A 25,907-nucleotide genomic window follows, 5' to 3' on the forward strand; every position below is an offset into this window, starting at 1 on the left:
CCTTCTTATCTCCACCTTGATGCCGCCTCTTGGCAACAGCAACCACTCCACCAGCTCCGGAGGAGGAAGGAACAATGGGCAAACCTGAACCAACAACCGGTGGTGAAATGATCTTAGCGTCACCAGTTAGCTTTAAGGCATCAAAGATGACCCTCTCGTCTAGCCTCTTCACGCCTCCAGGGTTTTCCGCACTTCTGGAGACAAAAACACTCCCGAGATCAGCTCCGATGGTACCGTTACTGGATATGGTGCTTCCTTCTCCCCTCGCCTCCCCAACAGATCCCAGCGTGCTCCTCGAAGGCTGGCACAGTTTGGTCCCTTGGTCTATCTGCTCGTTGATGCGCATGGTGTCATAAATGGATCTCTGGGGAACGTAGCAGTCCTCGATGTACGCCTCGTCTTCGTCACCTTTTCCAAGGCAGCGAGGGCTCTGCCTCAGGCAGTCGGGACGGCTCAGGGGCTTCCCCATTCTATCTCCTCACTTCTCCCACTGAAAATGTCCTGTTCCGATCTAAAGTGCGAGTACAGCACCTTCAGCTGAAAACGGAACAAACAAAAAGTCCTTTACCTTCAGCTGTCTCCAGTCAGACCAGCTCAGAGTTTAAAACGGTCCTCGTGGCTGCAAGGATCAAGTCCTGCAGGTTTCACATTCTCATCACCCCCCGTTTCAGTCCGACTTCCCTTCCTGCTAGGTCACCTCAGCAGAAGAGCTTCTCCTTGGTCTTTCGAAGATGCTGAGTGGCACCAACCAGGGAGCGGGAGAGGCAGCCCTCCCACTCAGCACCATATTAATCAGCAGTGCTGTTTTAAAGGCTGGTAGGAATGAGGGGGGTGGAGGGACGAACACACGGAGGGAGGAAAACGGTGGTCATCCTCTCCACATCGCAGACGCCCGACATGAGGGAGCGTTAAGCAGATAGCATTCCTTTGTCTACCTGTCAGAGATCCAGAGTACGGCTCTTTCCTTCATGAACCGAAACTCTCAAGCTGCTGCCTCCCTCCCTCTTTCCTTCCCTTTTGGTCTTCGCTGTGGCACAACAGGAAAAGGCAGCGAGTGCCCGGACAACTTCACCCGTTGCAGCGAGAGGCGGCAGAGACGTGTAAAAGTCTCCTTTTAAGGTGAGAAATCCCACTTGCAGTTATGTAAAAGAGGCTGCGTGGGGCGCGACGGACAGAAGAGTCCAACAGTCCGCCGGTGCTTTTCAAAAACACAAACCCAGAAAACGAAGAGCAAGAAGAAAACATCTCTACCACAACCACTCCGTGGTCCAGTCCATGGCTTTTCCTCTTCTGTCCAAAACTTCCACCACGGGGAATTTGGCGTCTGCAGGATGAATCTCAAACAACCGTGAAGGAATAATCCAAACAAAGAGGTGAAGAAATCCCCATCAGCTCATTTCTTTCATCTGCTTCATTCTCTCGTCTGCAGCTTTAGGGGAGAGGCGCTACAGTAGATCCAAAGCAGGCTGTTGGGGGGGCAGGGAGGGGGTGGATTGTGGACCAGCCAGGCGAGCGAGGTAGAGCCGAGTCGTGGGACCGTGTCCAGGGGGCAAAGTCCCAGACAGCCCCTCCAGCTCTGGTCCAGGCTTCAAGTCTCTCCCAGGACACGCTGCCTTCCCGTTTCCTCCGCTGTCCTCTTTCTCCTCCAGACAGAAAGTGCCACGCAGCTTCTCCTCCTTCTACGAAGCCTTTTCTTCCCTTTCTCAGTCTCCCAGCTCCCAGGCCACAACACAGCTGAAATGGTTTGCAGCTGCTAAAAAAATCTCCTTTCCTCTCACTCTCCCACCGCTCCCCCGTCATCTCCCCTCATTCTCCACGTCCCTCCCCCTTCTCTCTCTCTCTCTCGCTGTTTGTGTTTGAATTTCAGCTCCGTTTGTTCTGTTTCCTGCGCCGCTGTTAAAACACAGGAAGTGCTCCGATCGCCACGCTTTCCTCCACACACAGAAAAAGGGAAAAAGGATAGAGGGAGTGAGACGGAGGCGAGCGGAATGATGCCAGGAGAGAGCAGAAGGAGGATCGTGCACATTAACAAAAACTGTGCAGAACACCGGGATGCAGAAGATTATCCCACGCTGAGCAGCAGGCGGCTTTCTTCCTCCAATTACAGGAGGAAAAATAAAAATGTGATGAATGAAACGCTCTAATATCCAGCGATAAAGCCGGGAAGGGGCTGAATCAGGCGGGCAGCAGATAAAAGAGCGGCTCCAGAACACCTCCCTGCAGCAGAAGGCAGAATTGGCACCAAGAGGGGAAACAAGGAGGAATCTGGAGGGCTACATTCAACCCAGATTTGTAATCCACGTTTGAGAATCTGGAAGAAAACCCCCTTTTTCCCGCTGTGGCTCCAAAACAGTCAGAGAAGAGTGTGGGGCGGAGGGGGTGGGACACAAAGAGGCTTATCAGTAATAAGCCGTCTCTTTCCCCTAAAGCAAAAGACCAGGCGGCAGGCAGACCAGGAAGTTGAGTCCAGTCCAAGTTTTTCTTTTCTCACTCCATTATTTCCTCCATTGTCACGGAATTCCCAGTTTTCACACAAGGAGGACGCCGCTGGAGTGGAGAAGACACACCAAAGTCTGGGATATTCACAGGCTCCAGTTGTGCATTCCCGTCTGTGCCTTCACTGAAATCCAATCCGGAGGAGAGGAGGGTGCCTCACAGAAACACGTTGGGATGGGGGGGGGGGGGGGGGGCATGGCGACCTGCAGGAACTTTAAACCCTTTTGTTTTTTCTCTTCTGTTCCAGAGTTAGACTCGTTTCTCCTCCTCCGGGTTTCCTCACAGGACCGACTTCGGCTTGATCAACTGTTGCACGGAGGAGTGCGTGGTCCGCATGTCAAACACGCTAAACACCCCTCTCTCTCTTTAACTCGCCCACCCCCTCCCTGTCAGTGGCGTTGCAGCTGTCACTGTCGCGTCCAAGGAAAACGTCTTCATAGAAACAAAAGGGGTTTGTCGTTGGGCCGACGCGCGCGCGCGCGCACACACACACACACACACACACACACACACACACACACACACACACACACACACACACACACACACACACACACACACACACACACAGGCGTGGACCAGACGATCCACACAGATTCAAACCCAGATGTGGGCCGGTCAGGCAGAAGTCTGGTTGTTTTGATTTAAGAAAGGTGCCCTCACCCCGCCGCTCCACCAGGAGCCTCCATCATCTGTTCCAGATTAAATCTGATTAGAAAACTGCTGTGAATCCAGCTGCTCTAACCAAAAGCTGTTTTATAGCATCTCTTAGATGTTACAGGGAAATCCTCTCCAGAGTGGACCCTCCAGCTGGTGAAAAAGTTAAGCTGATGGATTACTAGTTGTTCTACTTGTGTTTGGTCTCTAACATAATCTGTGTTATTTAACCCTAACCCATGTTGCACCTTTGAAGGCAGAGTCCCTAGATGTGGAGCTGAAAGCCCCGCCCACTCACCTGAACACAGCCCAGGTGTTTTCAGAACTAAAAAACTGGTTACATCTGGATTAAAGCAAACAGCAGCAAGGTGAGAAATGACTCCTCTCTTTAATGTGTTTTACATGGAGGGGGCGGGGCTTACATGTAGACCCGCAGCCAGCCACCAGGAGGCGCTTCTTTGACTTTTCCTCTAACTTTTAAGTATCTCGTATTTATTTTTGCAGTAAGTTTCTAGTTAAGATCTAGGTTTAATCAATCCATCACGTTTGATTCGTATGGCGCCTTCCACTGCCTTTACGGAAACCCGAGGCGCTGAAAATAACATGAAAGTAACAAAAGAGCAGAGAACCGTAAAGGACCAAAACGATAAAATACTAAACGTCTAAAAACATAAAAGTGAGGTCCTGCAGAGCTGCAGCGACAGTGACCGACAAGCTCCACTCAAATATCTTCCAACTTCTCTCAAAGGAAGAGTCCTGCCGTAGCTGATCCCACATCTGTGACGAGGAAACGAGAACACACACACAAGGTTTACGGGCCCACAAGAATGTGTGTGTGTGAGCATGAGGGCTGATTTACAGTTACACACACACACACACACACACACACACATACACACACACACACACACAGAGCTAATCAACTCTAAAATCTTTAGAGTCAAACCACCATCACTAGTGTGTGTGTGTGTGTGTGTGTGTGTGTGTGTGTGTGTGTGTGTGTGTGTGATCTACGTGACTTCTTCGTGTTATGGTCCGTTTGTTTGAGAACAATAAAATCTTTCACACAAACCAGCAGGTGAATCACTCTGCTGGTTAATGTTAAACCCACAGCAAAAGTCACAGAGTGTGTGTGTGTGTGTGTGTGTGTGTGTGTGTGTGTGTGTGTGTGTGTGTGTGTGTGTGTGTGTGTGTGAGAGAGAGAGAGAGAGGAGAGCATTTCTCTCTTTCTGCTGCCAGGTAACCGTGTGTGTGTGTGTGTGTGTGTGTGTGTGTGTGTGTGTGTGTGTGTGTGTGTGTGTGGGGGGTGGGGGTGGGGGGGGGGCGCAGGTGAATGATCATTTACCTGTCGACAGGTGTTGCCTCATGAGAAAACAGATGACCCATAGAAGTCAGTGCTCTGAGCAGCTTCTGGGTCAGAACATACAGCAGCAGGCTGGGTTCTGTCTCTGTAGGCCGATACCGATTTCTGGTCCTAGCTCGGCTCTGACCCAACGGGTCAAGGTCGGGGTTACTGGCTGCTTTTATGCAGAAATGTTCCCGATGTGGAACAATGAAGGAATTTTCTATCCTTCTCTATTCCAGGAGGTGGGCCAGGGTTACAGGTTGGGTTAGACTGAAAACTGCTCCTGAACTGATCCAGAACCAGAGAGCAGGAGGAACACGGATCCACTTCATGTTTGATCATACAACACGTATGTTGAGCGTGAGCCAATCAGAGTTCTGGACACACAAACAGGAGGTTCAGGAGTCAGGAAACACAGATCTGATCCAGATGAGGAATGGTTTGGATTAGCGAGGAGGGGTTACTCGGTTCTGACCCGATGAACTCCTCGAACACTTCTCCGGTCAGATCAATGGGATTCAGGACTAAACTAAAGGAAAAGCCATGAAGGGTAAAACATTTCTCAGTGTGGGAGTTCCTGAAACTCCAGGATGAAGGAGCGGAGCGGAGTTGGGAGGAGGTGAGAAATGTGAGAGGGGGAGTAGGTGGAGGGGGTGCAGACGGAGGAGGCGTGTGAGCTGATTAAAAACTTTTTTACAGACTTGTTTCTCCTTCGTGAAAGTAAGAACGAGCGTCCTGCTGTCAGCTGGACTAACCGGCCCTTCCCAGGAATGTCGGCTCTAGGAGCCGGAACGCCTCTGCTGATGAAACATCAGCGTGTCCGAGTGTGTTCACATCCCACCCAGAGACTGTCAGCTGTTCCAGGACGCAGGCGGCCACGGGCATGCACGACGGCTGATATCACACCGCAGAGTGTGTGTGTGTGTGTGTGTGTGTTTGTGTGTGTGTGAGGGTGAGGAATGTAGACAGCTGAGATTCCGGTTGCTACCCGAAAAAGATTGGAATTAGAAGCATCTGATGAGCGCGCGCGCGCACACACACACACACACACACACACACACACACACACACACACACACACAGCGACTGAGGATAAACAGGTAGATGATAAATAACTCCACTCTGAGTGGGAAAGGAAGACATTCCCGACTCTCCAGGTTGGGATCCGTGTGCAGATGTTCCACACTGGCAACAGCACCAGACTGAGGATCGGGTCAGGGGGCTAAAACGTGACTTGGAGGTAAATAATTACAGCTTCCTGCACTGCCTCTGTTCAGGACTGAGGAGCTAACGGCTAGTCGGAGTGCAGCCGAGTTCTGTGCTTGTTTACAGGCAGCGCCATCACCTGCTGTTTCCCGTCTCAGCAGCACGGGTCCAACTTCCCCAGTCAGAAATAAAAACATCGGTGAGAACATCAGGGCGTCGTCAGGGTTACGGTCGATGCCCACGAGCTCACCTGGAGACGACTACCTGAGAGGTGACGGACACCAGGAGCTTACTGATGACCCCGTTTTACCACATGGCTGCTCCTGGGCTCTGGGTCAGAAGCCTGACCCAACCGATTCATCTATTCCTGCTGTGGCTGGAACTCCTACAGTTAAACACGGATTTCTGCAGGAAGAATTAAACACGAAGACATTCGCCCGGTTGTTTAGCTGACAGACTAAACTTTTATAAAAGTCTGTTTTGTCCTCCATCCTCCTCCCTGACCCCATCAGTCTGCATGAGCCCCCCCCCCCCCCCCCCCCCCCAGCCCCCGTCTCAAGCCCCTCGTCTTTTTAAGCGTCGGAATGACATCATCCCCTGGATATGAAACAGATCTGATGGGGGAGGGGCGGCCAGACAGAGGAGTTTAGGTTTGAATGGAGCCGAGGTGGATCCATTACACAGAACCAGACCAGGAGGGAAGCCTGCTTGGATCAGATACAGAGCGACGTTCTGCTGCTCAAACACAAATAAAGGATGTTCTAGTTTCTTCTTTGTGTTTCTCCGTCTGATACTTGTTAGTCCCTAAAAATACCCGATGGCCTCAGACGGAGTGACAGACCATTTCTCCATGCTCTACAAACCCTGCAGGCAGCAGCTATTTACATTCAGCTCTGGATCTGCGGCATCCCGCTCCTCGGAGTTTGGAGGAGAAATCAGGACAAATCCAAATCCGAGATCAATAAATAATAATCAGGTTGGTTTCTAATCAAGAAGCAGCTAAAAGTGATTTCTTCTCATTAGAAAAGAGCATCGGCACAAACCAGTACTCTAAAATACTAACCGGTATTCTAAAATACTAACCGGTACTCTAAAACACAAACTAGTACTCTAAAACACAAACTGGTACTCTAAAACACTAACCGGTACTCTAAAATACTAACCGGTACTCTAAAACACAAACTAGAACTCTAAAACACAAACTAGAACTCTAAAACACTAACCAGTACTCTAAAACACTAACCGGTACTCTAAAATACTAACCGGTACTCTAAAACACAAACTAGAACTCTAAAACACTAACCAGTACTCTAAAACACAAACTAGTACTCTAAAACACTAACCGGTACTCTAAAATACTAACCAGTACTCTAAAATACTAACCGGTACTCTAAAACACAAACTAGAACTCTAAAACACTAACCAGTACTCTAAAACACTAACCGGTACTCTAAAACACAAACCGGTACTCTAAAATACTAATCGGCACTCTAAAACACTAACCGGAACTCTAAAACACTAACCGGCACTCTAAAATACTAACCGGCACTCTAAAGCACTAACCAGCACTCTAAAACACTAACCGGCACTCTAAAGCACTAACCAGCATTCTAAAACACTAACCGGTACTTTAAAACACAAACAGGCACTCTAAAACACTAACCGGCACTCTAAAATACTAACCAGTACTCTAAAATACAAACTAGAACTCTAAAACACTAACCAGTACTCTAAAACACAAACTAGAACTCTAAAACACTAACCAGTACTATAAAACACAAACTAGTACTCTAAAACACAAACTAGTACTCTAAAACACTAACCGGTACTCTAAAATACTAACCAGTACTCTAAAATACTAACTGGTACTCTAAAACACAAACTAGAACTCTAAAACACTAACCAGTACTCTAAAACACTAACCGGTACTCTAAAACACAAACCGGTACTCTAAAATACTAATCGGCACTCTAAAACACTAACCGGAACTCTAAAACACTAACCGGCACTCTAAAATACTAATCGGTACTCTAAAACACTAACTGGCACTCTAAAATACTAACCGGCACTCTAAAGCACTAACCAGCACTCAAACACTAACCGGTACTTTAAAACACAAACAGGCACTCTAAAACACTAACCGGCACTCTAAAATACTAACCAGTACTCTAAAATACAAACTAGTACTCAAACACTAACCAGTACTCAAACACTAACCAGTACTCAAACACTAACCAGTACTATAAAACACAAACTAGTACTCTAAAACACAAACCAGTACTCTAAAACACAAACTAGTACTCTAAAACACAAACTAGTACTCTAAAACACAAACTAGTACTCAAACACTAACCAGTACTCTAAAACACAAACCGGCACTCTAAAACACTAACCAGTACTCTAAAATACAAACTAGTACTCAAACACTAGCCAGTACTCTAAAACACAAACTAGTACTCTAAAACACAAACCGGCACTCTAAAATACTAACCAGTACTCTAAAATACTAACCAGTAGTCTAAAACACTAACCAGTACTCTAAAACACAAACTAGTACTCTAAAACACAAACTAGTACTCAAACACTAACCGGTACTTAAAAACACAAACCGGTACTCTAAAACACTAACTGGCACTCTAAAATACTAACCGGCACTCTAAAGCACTAACCAGTACTCTAAAGCACTAACCAGCACTCTAAAACACTAACCGGTACTTTAAAACACAAACAGGCAATCTAAAACACTAACCGGCACTCTAAAATACTAACCAGTACTCTAAAACACTAACCAGTACTCTAAAACACAAACTAGTACTCTAAAACACAAACTAGTACTCAAACACTAACGGTACTTAAAAACACAAACCGGTACTCTAAAACACAAACCGAAACTCTAAAACACTAACCAGTACTCTAAAACACAAACTAGTACTCTAAAACACAAACTAGTACTCTAAAACACAAATTAGTACTCAAACACTAACCAGTACTCTAAAATACTAACCAGTACTCTAAAACACAAACTAGTACTCAAACACTAACCGGTACTCTAAAATACTAACCAGTACTCTAAAACACAAACTAGTAGTCAAACACTAACTGGTACTCAAAAACACAAACCGGCACTCTAAAACACTAACCTGTACTCTAAAACACAAACTAGTACTCAAGCACTAACCAGTACTCTAAAACACAAACTAGTACTCAAAAACTAACTGGTACTCAAAAACACAAACCGGCACTCTAAAACACAAACCGGCACTCTAAAACACTAACCAGTACTCTAAAACACAAACTAGTACTCTAAAACACAAACTAGTACTCAAGCACTAACCTGTACTCTAAAACACAAACTAGTACTCAAACACTAACCGGTACTCAAAAACACAAACCGGTACTCTAAAACACAAACCGGCACTCTAAAACACTAACCGGTACTCTAAAACACTAACCGGTACTCTAAAACACTAACCGGTACTCTAAAACACAAACTAGTACTCAAACACAAACCGGCACTCTAAAACACAAACCGGCACTCTAAAACACTAACCAGTACTCTAAAACACAAACCAGTACTCTAAAACACAAACTAGTACTCTAAAACACAAACTAGTACATAAGCACTAACCAGTACTCTAAAATACTAACCTGTACTCTAAAACACAAACTAGTACTCAAACACTAACCGGTACTCAAAAACACAAACCGGTACTCTAAAACACAAACCGGCACTATAAAACACTAACCGGTACTCTAAAACACTAACCAGTACTCTAAAACACTAACCGGCACTCTAAAACACAAACCGGCACTCTAAAACACTAACCGGCACTGTAAAACACTAACCAGTACTCTAAAACACAAACTAGTACTCTAAAACACAAACTAGTACTCAAGCACTAACCAGTACTCTAAAATATTAACCTGTACTCTAAAACACAAACTAGTACTCAAACACTAACCGGTACTCAAAAACACAAACCGGTACTCTAAAACACAAACCGGCACTCTAAAACACTAACCGGTACTCTAAAACACTAACCAGTACTCTAAAACACAAACTAGTACTCTAAAACACAAACTAGTACTCAAACACTAACTAGTACTCTAAAACACAAACTAGTACTCTAAAACACAAACCGGCACTCTAAAATACTAACCAGTTCTCTAAAACACAAATTAGTACTCAAACACTATCCAGTACTCTAAAATACTAACCAGTACTCTAAAACACAAACTAGTACTCAAACACAAACCGGCACTCTAAAACACAAACCGGCACTCTAAAACACAAACCGGCACTCTAAAACACTAACCAGTACTCTAAAACTCAAACTAGTACTCTAAAACACAAACTAGTACTCAAGCACTAACCAGTACTCTAAAACACAAACTAGTACTCTAAAACACAAACTAGTACTCAAACACTAACCAGCACTCTAAAACACAAACAGCCACATGAATGTCAAAATTTTCAGGGTTTTTTACCTTTAGATGAATAAAATTCTACTTTTCAGTTTGGTTTAGGGAAATAAAACTTTACTGCAGGCCGTAGCAGACACACCACCTTAGAGACACTTTCAGGATGAACTTAGAAAGATAATCAGAAATGTTAACGCTGCAGCCAGTGGAGCATTGGGGTCACCATGAAAATCACCTTTAGGGTTACCATGGAGAGCGACATTAACTTGCAGTCACCATGGTTGCCAGACTTGTGTGTTTTATGTAGGAGATGTGACTTGTCACAATCAGACTTCCATGGCAGAGAAAATAACTCCACTGCAATCAGTGACTCCGCCCCCTACAGCTGCTGATGCGGTGTTTTTGGCCTAAAACACCTTTAAACCTTTTCTGAGGACATTTTTCATTCAAAGCAAACCTTTTTTTCCTCTTAGCAAAAGTTTCAAAGTGCTTCAGAAGATCCTGGAGAACTTCTGATGAAGGACAAATGAAAAATCCATCCATCAGTTGTTATTTCCAGTAGATCACCAGTAAAGCTGCTCTGTGACCACAGAAACCATCAAACACGTCTCCAGTCTGTCTGATCCGTCTGCTTTTAACGTCCCGCCCATTCATCTCTTCTCTCTGTTCTCGTCTTTCAGCAGCTCTTTATCTGCTCGATCTGTTTGTTCTCCGCCGCACATTTCCCTGGTTTGTTCTCATCAGGAGCGCAGTGAGGTGGAAGAGGAGGGAAAGATCCAGAAACATGGGGAGGAACGGGAACGACAAAGGTAACGGGGGCAGGAGAGAGCGAAGGATTCAGTTAGGGTGAAAATGCCGTTTCATCCAACCATGACTACAGAAAACGAGCAGGACGAAGAGCTTTCTCCTGAGCAGGACGCGTGACATCAGGAGGAGCCTGAAACACGAGTTCTTGTCCCCTTAAAGGGAATTAGTGAAAGAAGGACCCAACAGAACAAAGATCAGCTCCGACTCAGCTGACTGGAACATCACAACAACTGACTTGATTTTCCGTTTAGCCAGAATCTGGTCCTCTCAGATCTTTTTTTGTAATAGTTGAGTTTTGTGATGGTGACCTGTAGCACATTGTTGAGGTTTTTGGTGCTTTTTTCGCTGCAGCAACACCAGACCAATAAAGTTTTATTAACTCTTCTTCAGTGAAACTGGTTTTGGCGGGAAAACAATGCTGCAGCAGCACATTAATACATGACTCAGACCCGTCTGAGACCCGGTAAAAGTCTCGGTATTTAACGTTTACATCGTTACTAACTAAAACACGGTAGAGCTGTTCTAGAACTAAACTAACGAGTCCTGACTAAAACGAAAGAAAAACAGGACATGATTTAGTTTCACCACAGATAAAAACAACAACATCTAAACTGATCCTCATGAAGCTCTTTCGGTAAAAGAAATTATTTTAAACACAAAGTCTAAATTCTTAAGAACCTTTGGCAGAAAATCAAAAACACAGAAAAAACAAAAATGGAGCTTAGAGACGAGCCTCGGCTCATCTGAGCATCGTCTCTGGACCACGGGTCTCTGATCAGAACCCGACACCACCTTAAAGACCCTCCTACAGAACCGGAGCGTCGAGTTGAACCACACTCGGGTAAAGACCAGACTCCAGTATAAAAACAAACTCGGGTATAAAAACAGACTCGGGTAATGACCAGACATTCATAAAGACCAGACTCGGCTATTAAAACAGACTTGTATAAAGACCAGACTCGGCTATTAAAACAGACTTGTATAAAGACCAGACTCGGGTATTAAAACAAACTCGGGTATAAAAACAGACATTCATAAAGACCAGACTCGGCTAATAAAAAAAGACTTGTATAAAGACCAGACTCGGCTATTAAAAAAGACTTGCATAAAGACCAGACTCGGCTATTAAAAAAGACTTGTATAAAGACCAGACTCGGGTATTAAAACAAACTCGGGTATAAAAACAGACATTCATAAAGACCAGACTCGGCTAATAAAAAAAGACTTGTATAAAGACCAGACTCGGCTATTAAAAAAGACTTGCATAAAGACCAGACTCGGCTATTAAAAAAGACTTGCATAAAGACCAGACTTGTATAAAGACCAGACTTGTATAAAGACCAGACTTGTATAAAGACCAGACTTGTATAAAGACCAGACTTGTATAAAGACCAGACTTGTATAAAGACCAGACTTGTATAAAGACCAGACTTGTATAAAGACCAGACTTGTATAAAGACCAGACTTGCATAAAGACCAGACTTGTATAAAGACCAGACTTGCATAAAGACCAGACTTGCATAAAGACCAGACTTGTATAAAGACCAGACTTGTATAAAGACCAGACTTGCATAAAGACCAGACTTGCATAAAGACCAGACTTGAATAAAGACCAGACTTGAATAAAGACCAGACTTGTATAAAGACCAGACTTGAATAAAGACCAGACTTGAATAAAGACCAGACTTGAATAAAGACCAGACTTGTATAAAGACCAGACTTGTATAAAGACCAGACTTGTATAAAGACCAGACTTGTATAAAGACCAGACTTGAATAAAGACCAGACTTGAATAAAGACCAGACTTGAATAAAGACCAGACTTGAATAAAGACCAGACTTGAATAAAGACCAGACTTGCATAAAGACCAGACTTGCATAAAGACCAGACTTGTATAAACACCAGACTTGTATAAAGACCAGACTTGTATAAAGACCAGACTTGCATAAAGACCAGACTTGTATAAACACCAGACTTGAATAAAGACCAGACTTGTATAAAGACCAGACTTGTATAAACACCAGACTTGAATAAAGACCAGACTTGTATAAAGACCAGACTTGCATAAAGACCAGACTTGTATAAAGACCAGACTTGAATAAAGACCAGACTTGTATAAACACCAGACTTGAATAAAGACCAGACTTGTATAAACACCAGACTTGTATAAAGACCAGACTTGCATAAAGACCAGACTTGCATAAAGACCAGACTTGCATAAAGACCAGACTTGCATAAAGACCAGACTTGCATAAAGACCAGACTTGCATAAAGACCAGACTTGCATAAAGACCAGACTTGCATAAAGACCAGACTTGTATAAAGACCAGACTTGAATAAAGACCAGACTTGTATAAAGACCAGACTTGTATAAAGACCAGACTTGTATAAAGACCAGACTTGCATAAACACCAGACTTGTATAAAGACCAGACTTGTATAAAGACCAGACTTGTATAAAGACCAGACTTGTATAAAGACCAGACTTGCATAAAGACCAGACTTGCATAAAGACCAGACTTGCATAAAGACCAGACTTGTATAAAGACCAGACTTGCATAAAGACCAGACTTGCATAAAGACCAGACTTGCATAAAGACCAGACTTGCATAAAGACCAGACTTGCATAAAGACCAGACTTGTATAAAGACCAGACTTGTATAAAGACCAGACTTGTATAAAGACCAGACTTGAATAAAGACCAGACTTGTATAAAGACCAGACTTGAATAAAGACCAGACTTGTATAAACACCAGACTTGTATAAAGACCAGACTTGTATAAAGACCAGACTCGGGTAACGACTAGACTCCTGGGAGACCCCAGGTACCGGAGTCCGTAGATTAACTGCAGTACGACCAGGTCAGTCCAGAGTCATCTCCAGGTAACGGCAGTTGGAACTAGTTTGCGTCTCAGGAATAACTCTTAAGGAGTTGAACAAATCAGCTTGTTGTGCAGGAACTGTTGTTGCATCAGCTTCGCAGGTGCAAAAAGGGTTTGACGACGTGTCAAAAGCTTTGGTGGGTAAAGAGGTCTTGCTTCAGCTGGCCGGCCTGAAGCGTCTCTAGAACTGAGGGAAAACTTGAATAATCTGGTTTTAATGTTCTCATGTTATGATTGTGTAGCCAACCAGAGGTTGACAAGTGTGAGGGGTATAACCAGGCAGACTGATTTAAAGGGAACACGTGCGGTCTCGTGTCTCCTTTTTGACCAGATGTTGATGGTCAAACAGTACCTAAAACCTGTCCTTTGCTGGACGTTACACCTGGCTTACGCACATGTTGGACATGGAGAGCACCTGCAGCGCTGCTGCTACTTGTACCGCTTCGTTTTCACACACCTTGATCTGCCTCGATCTACGGTCGCCATGTCATTGGCGGAGCGCTGCAACAGCCGGCTTATGTATCTGCATGAGATCCACAAGGATATTAGCATTGACCATTTATGGCAGTAAGTGGGCGTGGTGAGGGCGGGATGTGACTAAAAAGCAGCTGAGAAACATTCTCGTTAGTCTCTGATTTATGAAGCGGAGGTTGCGTGCAGCTGTGCGTCCTCCATGTTTGATAGATCACACACCTGCTTGGCGTAAGAACTTTTTTTGCTGAGCTTACGTACGGTTTTAGTAAGGATTCTTCGCCATGTTTGATAAATGAGACCCCTGACTTGTATAAAGACCAGACTCGGGTAACGACCAGCACGTCCTACCTTGAACTCCTGAAGCTGATGTTTAATCGTCTCCACCTCTGAGCCAACCACACCCTGAGCGGTCAGCCCCTCCTCCGCTCGTCCCAGCAGGCCTTGCAGCTGCGCCACCAGCCGGTAGAAGTCCTCAACCCTCTCAGCAGCATCCTGGATCTGACCCAGCCGGGCATGGCCGCGGTCGCTCAGCTGAGAAGCAACAGGACCACAAATAAACAGACAGAAGGGACGTAAAGACACGTCTGGTCTGCTTCTGCTCACCTTTCCCGCCTGGCGGCTCAGCGCCTCCGTCTCCCTTCGGAGCGCCAGCAGGTCGGGGGAGGAGCCTTCTCGCCTCAGCATGGTGCTGCACTCCAACGCGTGGCCATCCAGCTCCGTCCTGAGGTCCACCAGGCGGGACAGGAAGCTTTTCACGGCATCAGACTGGGAGGCCAGGGAGTCGGCATCGCGTCCGACGGGACTGAGCGAGTCCAGTTCATCGTCCAGGTCGGTGAGACGAGAGAAGACGTCCCTAACGTGGGACTGGACCTCACCCACACCCTGGAGACGCGACTCCAGGGAGGAGCAGCACTGCTCGATCTGACAAAGAGATGAAATCACTTCATGTTTCACTTTTTAAACATTAAATCGGAGTTTCTGGATTCAAAAACATTTAAAACATTCAAGTGAAATTTGATTTTCGAGCTCAGATCTTCACTTTGATGAAAAATCACCACAAAACTTATCACAACTCGAGTCACAGCCGCGAGTTTTTAACAGGAATTATAAATGAAAGAATTAACGCAACAAACATTTCCACTCAAGTGCAAAGAAGCCTCGGAAGGATGGTTTACTGAGCATTAGCCCGGAGCAGAGGAAACAGGAGCGTCTCTGGTTTACATTTCAGACTCCGATGGAGCGTCGAGCGTCTGCGATGACCTTATAAGGCCAGAGGAAGTCAAACGGCGAGACTGACTGACACGAGCCCTCGTCTCCTCTGCTCCAGAGATGATAAACGATGTCATAACTGATGTCATCATGACTGATGCAGCTGCTGCATCCTGCTCCTCTGCTGAATCCGTTCTCCTTCCGGTTTTAGACATGAAACTGGAATAAAGACCGACCGAGTTCCCGCTGAAGGTCTCGTTAAAGAGTGAATATCCAGCTGGGATCAACACAAACGACTCTTCACTGAGAGGGTCTCATCAGCCGTCACAACGGGAATTCTAAGTGTTTGTTGCGTCTCACTTTGGTCTCCAGCTGTTCCCAAAGTTGTCCCACATTCCTGACTCACTAAACACAGAAGAGCTCCAGACCAGCGGGACTCAGAGGAAACTTAAAAGTTGTTCCAAATTCCGGTGACTCGAGGATGAGGCCCTGAGCATTTGGTCGCAAACGTTTCGAGACACTTTAAAAACTCCTTCCTGTTTGCCTCTCACGCTTCTGAAGTTTTCCCATCATCGGGAAGAGGTGAACAACCTGGAATGTGAATCCGTGACCTCCTCTGCTCACCTTATCAGTGACATCATCGTATCCTCTCTGGGTTTCTCTGGCCTGGTCCTGAAGACTCTGTGCCCCCTCAGTGCTGCCCCCTGGTGTCTGGGGGGCGTCCTGAACCAGCCCCTGGGCCAGGTCGCGGAGGTAGACCACCTGGGGCTGCAGCGACCTCAGACTCTCCTGCTGACTCCTTAACCTCTCCAAGCTTTTGGCGCTGCACGCCTGATGGGAGACAGAAGCCAACATTTGCTGATGAGTTTGGATTTTTGGGATTACTTTGGGTTTATGAGCATTTTGATGTTAACCTGAGGTCCCAGAGCCTCCTGGACTTCTATCTGATGCTTGGCAGCCTCCAGCCTCCGCTCCACAGCCCGCCTGCCCTCCTCAAACTCCTTCAGGCGGCTGGCCAGCTCCTCCAGCTGGGAGGTCCGGTTCAGCAGCCTCCCACTCAGCCCATCCACCCGTCGGTTCAGCTGGGCCTTCTCGTCTCGTAGCTGAAACAAACACAGAAGGATCAGCTGAAACCGGTTCTGGTAGTGAACGGAGCAGCTGATCTGTCGGAGCGTACCTCCTCCTCCCCGACGGAGCACTGCTCCAGCAGCTGGTCGGCTGCCGTGTTGAACGCCTCCAACAGCGGCTGGCGCCTCTCCAGGTCCATGGACAGAACCCGGGCCTTCTGCAAGGCCTCGTCCAGAACAGTTGAGTCCAGAGACGGACGAATCCCTGCATCCTTCTCCTCGGACTCTGCTAGCCACGGGATCAGCTCAGCCTTGTGGTGCTGGTACGTTTCTGCTTTGTTCAGACAGTTCTTCAGTCGGGCTTCCCGCTCCGAGATCCGGTGGTTTAACCCGTCCCAGTCCTGTCTCAGGGAGGCCAGACGGGACTGCAGAGCGGACCGTTCGTCTGCCGGGAGAGATGCGAGGAGAGACACCCCCTCGGCCTGGATCAGCTCGTAGGAACCGCGCTGGCTGGCTATCTCACGCTGCCGCTCCTCGGTCTGGGCCAGCAGGGCCCGGATCGCGTCGGACCAACAGGGCAGAGAGTCCGAGGACGGTTCCTTCGGGTCGGACTGCTGATCGAGCCAAGAGCGCAGCTCCTCAAACATCTGCTGGAACTGTTGAGTGGAGGAGAGGGCAGCCTGGAGCTGGGAGAGGCTGTCGGCTGGAGGAGAGAAAAACGTGGATTAACGGATTCATCCGGACCAGAGTTTAAACGTGGACTTTACATCCTGATGAGCCCTGACCTGCTCGCTCTTCCAGACTCCGGAGTGGAGCGCTGACGCTCTCCAGACGTTTACTGAGCTCTTCCTTCAGGTACGGCTCGGCCACGATGGCGCTCAGCTCCTGGCAGAGCTTCTCAGCCTCGGAAAGTTGGGACCGTCGTCGCTCCAGCTCCGAGCGGATCTCTCCGGTCTCCTGCAGTTGACACTTAAGCGCTTCAGGCTGCCCGCTCAGAGAGGCCCGAGCGTCCAGCTGCTCGCCCAGAGCAGAGACACTGGAGGACAGATCTTGGAGCAGAGCCTGAGGACAGGAGGAGGATGTTACACGTGAAGGCTGCAGCCGGAGGAGAAGTGTGAGAATTCCCGGTTCTTACCTGGTACCGCTCGCTGGTTCCCTGAGCCTGATCGATGTGGCTCGACCTCTGCGTCAGCCTGCTAGTGAGGTCCTCCCACTGCTGGGAGATGGAGCCCAGCTCAGCCCGGACCTCCTCGAGGTCCTTGGGGTCCTGAGGGGAGTCACCGGTCTGGGAGAGGATTCCTTGAGCCGACTGGGTCAGCTGGTCAAACTGGGGCCGCCGTGTCTCAAACTCACGCAGCATGAACTGAAACAACAAGGAGGTTAAGCTCCTGTAAAGGTCAAAGGTCAGAGCTGCAGGCCTGGCCTCCTCCTACCTGAACCTGCTGCTTCTGCGTGTTCAGCATGTTTGGGTCGATGCTCAGAGGTCCCAGGACGCTCATCATCAGCTCCTTCTCCCGCAGCCACGGAGCCAGCTGATTGGCCGCCGAGGCGAAGCTGCCAAGTCGGTCGGCACACGCTTCCAGCTCGGTCTGCCTCTGAGCAGCCGTCTGATTGGCTGAGAGCCAGCGGGAGTCTGAGGGAAGCACGAGAGGGAACGCTGCAGGTTTAATCAGGAACTCGGAGAATCCAGTCGTTTTTTTTATAATCAGTAAAGAAGGTTTTATAAAACATGAATTTTTCTACAGTTCAGATAAAAATATCATTAATGTGAGAAAATTAACGGTTAGATCTCAGTTCCCCTAACCCAGAGATCCTTCAGACGTCGTAGAAAAGCCTGACAGACGCTTTGCTGGGAAAACACTAGCAGATAAAATCTGGTTTTATAAACATTATGTAATAAAGACCGAGTTTCCTGTTGTCGGACGGTCTGTGAACGCACCGATGTCCTGCAGCTGCTGCCTCCAGGTCTCGGTCTCAGGAGAATCGGGATGGTCGGCGATCAGCTTCCTTAATGAACTCTTCAGGTCCTCGACTTTCCCAGAATGCTCGGCCAGCTCCGACAGCAGAGCCTAGAGGAGGAAATGTTCACTCTGCGTTAAAACGCGTTCTGCACCACGGCGGGGGGGGGGGGGAGGTACCGGACTCCCTTCCGACCTTGTTCTGCTGGGCCTGAGCGCGGACCGCCTCGGGTTTGGACGGCGACGCCGCCTGGCTCCGTTTCAGGCTTTGCTCCCGGCCGCTCAGCCAGCTCTTCAGCTCCTCGGCGTCCCGTCTGGCCTTGAGTCTCAGCTCCAGAGACGCCTGCTGGCGGCTGAGACGCTCCTTCAGGTCTCCGCCCAGATGGTCGTAGCGGGCGTTTACATCCGACACCGACACCTGCAGCTCCGTCAGGTCTGGGAGGAAACACACGGATCAGAGCTCGGACACACCCGGCTAAAGGAGGAGCCTGAAACCCAACCCTGCGTCTGCAGCCAGAGCTCACCTTTACAGGTGTGAACCCCGTTCAGACTGCTGGGACCTGCTGACCCGTTGACCTGAGGGACACCTGAGAGACGAGCACAGTTAGATACCTAAACACTCCTGGATTCAGAGTTTCAGGTGGAAAACTGTCATCTTCACCGGTTTTGGTCTGAGGGGCTGTGACATCGATGATGAGCGACTCCAGCTCAGAACCGGTTCTGTTCAGCTCCTGAACTCTGGATCCCTGAGCGGTCCAGTCGGCCAGCAGCTCCTGAGGTCAGACACGTTTAAACGTCTCCTCACCAAATACAATAAAACCGCTCATGAATGAAAACCGTTCCCACTGGCTGCTTTCCTGAGCTCGCTCACCTGCAGCTGCCGGACTCGCCTCTGCAGGCCTTCGGTGTCCAGGTTGGACTCTTTGGACGTCAGCTGGTCCTGGGCCGTCTGAAGCCAGCGGACGATGGATGCGGAGAGGCCGCGGAAGTCCAGGAGCTGCTGCTCGCAAGCCTGGGCGGCAGAAAACCTGAGACCCGACGAGAGAGGAGTCGTCAGGAGGAACGAAGACAGAGCAGCAGCTGTGGGCGGTGCGGTCGGCGCTTTGTTTGGGCGACGTTCCCAAATGCAAACCAGGAAAATCCTCCTTCCAAACTTTTCCCCAAAGACTTTTTTTTACACTCACTAAGTCAGTAAAAGGAAAAATCTCACCGATAAAAACGTGTTTCTGATGGAGAATCAGAACCGAAACACGAAGATCGTCTTTGGCCCCGAAACCTGCAGGAGTGTGTGTGTGTGTGTGTGAGTGTGCGTGTGTGTGTGTGTGTGTGTGTGTGTGTGTGCGTGTGTGTGTGTGTGTGTGTGTGTGTGTGCGTGTGTGCGTGTGTGAGAGATGGTGTGTGTGCGTGTGTCTGTGTGTGTGTGAGAGAGAGAGAGATGGTGTGTGTGTGTGTGTGTGTGTGTGTGTGTGTGTGTGTGTGCGTGTGTGTGTGTGTGTGTGTGTGTGAGAGAGAGAGAGAGAGAGACGGAGTGTGTGTGTGTGTGTGAGAGATGGTGTGTGTGCGTGTGTCTGTGTGTGTGTGAGAGAGAGAGAGATGGTGTGTGTGTGTGTGTGAGAGATGGTGTGTGTGCGTGTGTCTGTGTGTGTGTGAGAGAGAGAGAGATGGTGTGTGTGTGTGTGTGTGTGAGAGATGGTGTGTGTGCGTGTGTCTGTGTGTGTGTGTGTGTGTGTGTGTATGTGTGTGTATGTGAAACCACGAGGCTGACTGCAGATAAAACGGTCCTGTGCTGCCGGTTCGACTCCCGGAGGTTCCGTTATCCGAGACGACGTTCTAAAGGACGAACAAAGCGCCGCTGAAGTCGTCCGTCGGCACGGCGAACACAAACGGAATCATCGGAGTGTTCTAGTGGTTTCATCACCTATAAAGACTCGTCCCCTTCTCCCACGGAGGGAGTCAAACTGGGTTGCCATGGCAACCACAGCTTCTAGAAGGTCTTAGCAAGGTTCACATGTTAGAGCAACACAGGAAAGACCTGACGTGCACGTGGCGCCTCCGTGTACAGGTCCGTGTCGCTGGATGAGGTCATCAGGAAACACCTGAGTTTAGTTTAACGAGTCAGAAAAGGGGAGGACCTGTAGGAGGACCTGTGGGAGGACCTGTGGGAGGACCTGTAGGAGGACCTGTAGGAGGACCTGTAGGAGGACCTGTGGGAGGACCTGTGGGAGGACCTGTGGGAGGACCTGTAGGAGGACCTGTGGGAGGACCTGTAGGAGGACCTGTAGGAGGACCTGTGGGAGGACCTGTAGGAGGACCTGTGGGAGGACCTGTAGGAGGACCTGTAGGAGGACCTGTGGGAGGACCTGTGGGAGGACCTGTAGGAGGACCTGTGGGAGGACCTGTGGGAGGACCTGTGGGAGGACCGGCGGGAGGACCGGCGGGACTAAACCGCGATGGAAACCAGGAGAAACTGGTTCCCGTCTCCGCGTCCCGGTGACTGGGACTTCTTACCTGTCGTTGATGTTTTCCTGCAGCCTGGTGAACTCGTCCGTCACCCCCCTGACCTTGTCCAGCACACTCTGAGTGTTACGGAAAGCTTTGGACTGGCTGAGCTCGGTACCGAGGCTGCAGAACCCCTTCAGCTGACCCACTTCCTGCTCCAACTCCGATTTCACCTCCTAAAAAACCCACAGAAGGTCACAGTCGGGTCGCTGCTGAGGAGCTCCGTGTGTTTACGGGCTAGGGCTAACCTCGATGGTCTGCCGGTAGTCGCCCACGCTGCGGTCCGGTTGTCCCGCCGGGCTCAGAACCTTCATCCGGGTCTGGGTGAAGACCTGCAGGTCGGTCCCGAGCCTCTCGTAGCTCTCCAGGTGGGGCAGCAGCGCTCTGAGCTCGGCCTCCTGCTCTGCCTGGCGGGTCAGCGCTGCAGCGTAGCGCCGGGTCAGCTCCTCCGAACCGCTCTGGAGGCCCGGCGCCGTGGACGAGTCGGAGCTCAGGAGGAGTTTGGAAACAGAGTCCCGAGTGGCCTCCACGCTGCCCTGCCGGGACAGCAGCTCCTGTCGGAGTTTCTGCACCAAGAGAAGGAAGCAGATGAATTCAGGGTTCTGGTGGGTCCGGTTGGGCCTCGGCGCTCCTCTGGACTCACCTGGTTCTGGGTCAGAGCGTCCTGTACAGCCTGAGCTGTGGGCTCTACTGGACTGGGGTCTAGGGCCAGCTGGTCCAGCCAGCTGAGCAGGCCCTTCAGGCTCTCCTGGACGCTGACGGACTGGGCCATGGCGGTCTGCAGCTGCTCGGCCCGCTCCGACACCGACGCAGAGAGGCTCCCGAACCTCTTCTCCAAACCGTCTAGGAAAACGGAACCGGAAGTCAGAACACCTCATTTCTAGAGCTGTGTCATAAACCTGGAAGCAGACTGGGTGGAACGGAGTCACCTGCAGCACAGAGGATGTCCACAGCTTTCAGAGACGGGGCCTCGTCGGTGCTGACCAGAACCCGGCCAGCTCTCTGGACCTTCTCCAGCTGCACCGAGCGCTCCGCCAGCTCGTCCTGAAGAAGCTGCAGGGAAGAGAACTCATCACGTTCCTTCCGACGCTCCGCTGCGGATTTCTGCCTTTTTATGAACTCACCTGGACTTGTCTCAGAGCGCTCTGGAGGTTCTGCGGGTCGGTGTCGCCGCTGGACGTGGAGATGCTTTGGTTCTGTTCATGGTTGCTGAGCCAGGAGTGGAGGGAGATGACCTCATCCTGGTACTGCTGGTACCGCTCCAACAACCCGGACAAATGGCTGCCGAGCTCTGTGGACTGAACACGGAGGAGAGTTAGTGCTTCACCGGAACCAGAAACCCAAACGGGGCTGCGACCCGGTCCCGCTCACTCTGGTGTGTAGGGTCGTGTATCTGTGGCTGGAATCCTGCAGCTTCTCCGACACCAGCTGCCGGATGCTGTTCAGGGCCGCTTCGGATCCGCCAGCTTGCTCCAAAGCTGCCTGAACCGAGTCCAGAACCTTCTGACCGGAGATGGAGACGAAGCGCAGGTCGGCCTTGTGGCAGATGACTTCCTCACCGAGCTGCAGAGGAAAACCGTCACAGGATGAGTTTGGAAAAGCTGCCATCGGGAATGTCCGGGAAGTAAATGATCCCAAACCACGCAGAGTTTTCCCAGAAAGTGGTAGATGAAACGTTCCGTCTTCCATCGGGTCTTTACCTTTCTGTGCTCCTCCAGTCGGTCCTTCAGCCCGTGTGCGTCGGTTTCTCCTTCCCCCAGGGAACAAAGCTCCTGTTCACTCAGGTCCAGCCAGGAGCACAGATCTCCGTGTTCCTGGACGAATTTGGTCAGCTCATCCTTCAGAGCCTCGGATTTCCTGAGACGGTCCTGAAAACGGGAAGATCACCATCAACAATCCTCCTGAGGGAAGAAGTTCGGCACAAAACCAGGAACGTTTGGGAGCAGCGCTCCGCTTCCAGGATCAAAGAGTTCGTCATAAATATGAAAATCTTTTCTAACTTCTGCTTAATTTTGCTTTGAAATATTATTTTTAAAAGTATTTTAATGAAAACAAAAACGTTGTTTAAATTAAAGCAGATTTAAAAGCTAAAATGTTTATAAATAAACGTTTAAAAGGAAAAAGAATAAAATAAAAACGTGATTGGTCGATGGTTTCGGCTCGTGCGGGGAGAAGAACCGCCGGTACCTGGCAGCTCTGCAGCCGGTTCTGGTGCTGAGCCTGCAGCTGGTCCAGGGCAGCTCGGAGTCTCCGCTTCTCCTCAGGAGGAACCGTGGAGTCGGGCTGATCCAGGAGGGACCGGACCGACTGGGTCACCTGCAGCAGCGGAGCCTGCTGGGCCTGAAGCTGCTGCAGCTCCACCTGAAGGGTCAAAGGTCAGAGGTCAGAACCTGTGGAGCTGAATGAGGATAAACCAGAGGACAGACTCAAACCTGCAGCCTCTCTGTGTGAGACACCACAGCGCCCTCTGGTGGTGAAGGCTGCGCATCAGGAACGTCCAGAGCCGACCCGGTTCTGCCGGTCTGGTTCAGCTCCTTCAGCAGAGCGTCCATCCGGGTCTGGGTCTCCTGCAGGTCTTCTTCTGCTTTAGCCTGGGGGGGGGAACAGGAATAAAGTCCGACTCTGACGCGTGGATCTGCGGTTCTGAGGCCTGAGCGTCTCACCCTCTGGCTGTTCTGCTGGACCGTGGTGCTGATGGCCGAGTCCAGCGCCGACACCGACGTGTTTGCCGAGTCTGTCAGAGCGCTGTACTGCTCCTTCAGCCGGGTTAGCGCCTCCTGGAGGTCGGACCTCTCCTCTGGGCTCAGACTCTCTCCTCTCTCAGCCAGGAGCTCCTCCACCGAGCGCACGGCCTTGGCGACACCTTCAGCCCTGGCGCCGAGCTCCTTCTGAACCTCCTGGAGGCAAAACGTCATCATCGAAAACCCGAAACGTGCCGTTAATCTGTGCTTCACGCCTTACCTTCAACTTCCTCTGCTTCTCTTGCAGGACGCTGACGTCACCTGACTCCGCTCCGGCTCTCTGATTGGCCAGCAGGCTGGCGGCTCCAGCCAACCACAGGTTGAGACCTTCTAGTGTGTGAGAACACTCCGCTCTCTGCTGCTGGACCACCTGGGGGGCAGAAGGCAGCAGAGATGAGGAATCTGACAGGAGCTGAGGGTCCGGAACATGTTCATCACAAATGAAACTGGTGTGGTGCAGAACGGGCCAAGCTTTGAGCAGATTGTGTCCAGAAATCACACGTTCACTCCCACACAAACGTTCACACACACACCCCCCCCCCAGGTGAGACGGAAGAGCCGAAGGCAGCGCGTCGTTACCGCCGTGAGCAAGCGGCTTTCTCCGGTGGCGATCTGGAACGGCAAGCAAACACGTTAATAAAACACGTTTTACAGACATGCAGGCCAACAGGTTAGCAGAGAGGTGGCAGCAGGGAGCGACTGTTACAGGTTCTGGAGCGGATCGGACCGCCAGAGGGATCCCGGTTCTGTTCAGATGAACAGAAACGCTTCGAGTTGCACTTGGTAACGAAAACAGATTCGTTACGACTAAAGAATAATACGAATTTAAGGAAAGATCTAAAACTTCCAAAGGTGATTTTCTCCCGAGTGGTTCTGGCTCGGACCAGCTGTCCCCTGGTTCTCCCGATCCGGGATCCTGCTGCGGGTGAAACACTGACGGATCAGAACCGCTCCACAGAACCTCACCTGTAAGTAACTAAACTCTCCGGAGCTGAACGTGTTTTAGATCGGTTAGAAAACGGAGACGGGAGTTAAAAGCTGCAGGAATCATCTCGTCTCTTCCCAAACCTCTCTCTCCTTCTTGTCTTCCTTCAGCCTCTCCCTGATCTGTCGCTCATCCTCTCGGTTCTGCTGGGCAGACAGAACCTCGGCCCAGGCCTCGGCTTGGCCCCACGCTCGGTGGAAGGCCCCCTGCAGCTGCTGGAGCTGCCCCAGAAGCCGCCTGCTCTGATCCGGGCTCAGGTCCTGCGCCCGCTCGGAGATGAACAGCTGGATGTCAAAGATCAGGTCGTTGACCTCACTGGACCGGGTCGACAGGGAGGACTGGAGCTCCTGTGAGAGGAGAGACGAGTTCACCCCCGTTAGAATCACCTGGGAGCTGAACGGAGACGTTCCCGACTCCGACTCGACTCCGGCTCTCTGAAACAGCTTAAAAACGGTGAATTTCCCGCTTACCTTGCAGAGGTGTAGCTGCTGACTGATCTCATCCTGGTTCCTGTCTCCATCCTTTCTGTCCATCCTTCCTTCGGTCTCCTTCAGCCACAGCAGCAGCGTGTCCACGTTTCGTCCCAGAGACCTCTGCTGGGCCGTCACCGCCTCCTAAAGCAGACGGAGAAGGTGAGACTCGGCTGCAGAGCGGCTCGGCCGAGCGGCTCCGACGTCGTTACCTTGCACGAGGCTCGGCGGTCTCTCAGGCTGCGCAGGATTCCCTCGGAGAGAACGTTAGCCGCCTCGTACCCACGAGCCAAGCTCCGCCCATCTTTCTCCAGAGCCAATAGGAGCTGCAGAGGAATGTGGTCCGGTCTGGGATTCAACAGTCGCTCAGCAGCTTCTACCTCTTTCCTAATCTCAGGCTCCAAGTCCCTCAGCTCGAGGTCCAGAGTCTGGAAAAGCCGATGAGAGAGAGAAGTTTGACGGACGGTTCGACCAGCGCTGATCCCTAGAAGCGGCGTCGGGTATCTGACCTCAGTTTGAGAGATGATGTCGTCCAGCCCGACCAGACCGCGGCCCACCGCCTGCTGCTGCTGCCGCTTGAGTCTGACCTCCGCGTGTCTGATCATGGAGACCAGAGCTACGATCCTCTGGTCGTGCTCCAAACATTCCTGACGGAGCAGCGAAGACTTTGGGAGGAGAATCAAATCAGAC

At 49.9% G+C, this 25,907-nt stretch overlaps 1 protein-coding gene across 26 annotated transcripts in view; it reads right to left on the reverse strand.

The window, feature by feature from the left end:
- The window catches only part of macf1a (microtubule actin crosslinking factor 1a), a 172,815-nt gene that overhangs the window by 34,737 nt on the left and 112,171 nt on the right, over positions 1-25,907 (reverse strand). For 25 of the 26 annotated variants that reach the window (XM_054745424.2, XM_015974124.3, XM_070547282.1 and 22 more), the window contains 28 exons: positions 25,727-25,882; positions 25,430-25,645; positions 25,218-25,361; positions 24,831-25,094; positions 23,983-24,132; positions 23,685-23,918; positions 23,454-23,612; positions 23,209-23,382; positions 22,722-22,889; positions 22,393-22,584; positions 22,146-22,319; positions 21,951-22,074; positions 21,665-21,864; positions 21,270-21,587; positions 21,031-21,197; positions 19,394-19,550; positions 19,184-19,295; positions 19,047-19,109; positions 18,719-18,957; positions 18,504-18,633; positions 17,998-18,197; positions 17,700-17,927; positions 17,350-17,626; positions 16,675-17,267; positions 16,412-16,600; positions 16,122-16,328; positions 14,892-15,209; positions 14,637-14,819 (listed from right to left, as the gene is read on the reverse strand). In XM_054745424.2, coding sequence (XP_054601399.1) covers positions 14,637-14,819; positions 14,892-15,209; positions 16,122-16,328; positions 16,412-16,600; positions 16,675-17,267; positions 17,350-17,626; positions 17,700-17,927; positions 17,998-18,197; positions 18,504-18,633; positions 18,719-18,957; positions 19,047-19,109; positions 19,184-19,295; positions 19,394-19,550; positions 21,031-21,197; positions 21,270-21,587; positions 21,665-21,864; positions 21,951-22,074; positions 22,146-22,319; positions 22,393-22,584; positions 22,722-22,889; positions 23,209-23,382; positions 23,454-23,612; positions 23,685-23,918; positions 23,983-24,132; positions 24,831-25,094; positions 25,218-25,361; positions 25,430-25,645; positions 25,727-25,882 — 5,736 coding nt within the window. The remainder of the gene's footprint in view (positions 1-14,636; positions 14,820-14,891; positions 15,210-16,121; positions 16,329-16,411; positions 16,601-16,674; positions 17,268-17,349; positions 17,627-17,699; positions 17,928-17,997; positions 18,198-18,503; positions 18,634-18,718; positions 18,958-19,046; positions 19,110-19,183; positions 19,296-19,393; positions 19,551-21,030; positions 21,198-21,269; positions 21,588-21,664; positions 21,865-21,950; positions 22,075-22,145; positions 22,320-22,392; positions 22,585-22,721; positions 22,890-23,208; positions 23,383-23,453; positions 23,613-23,684; positions 23,919-23,982; positions 24,133-24,830; positions 25,095-25,217; positions 25,362-25,429; positions 25,646-25,726; positions 25,883-25,907) is intronic. The other variant, XM_054745422.2, reaches the window with a different exon arrangement.

Source organism: Nothobranchius furzeri, chromosome 19 (assembly GCF_043380555.1).
Source record: "Nothobranchius furzeri strain GRZ-AD chromosome 19, NfurGRZ-RIMD1, whole genome shotgun sequence".
Classification (NCBI taxonomy): domain Eukaryota; kingdom Metazoa; phylum Chordata; class Actinopteri; order Cyprinodontiformes; family Nothobranchiidae; genus Nothobranchius; species Nothobranchius furzeri.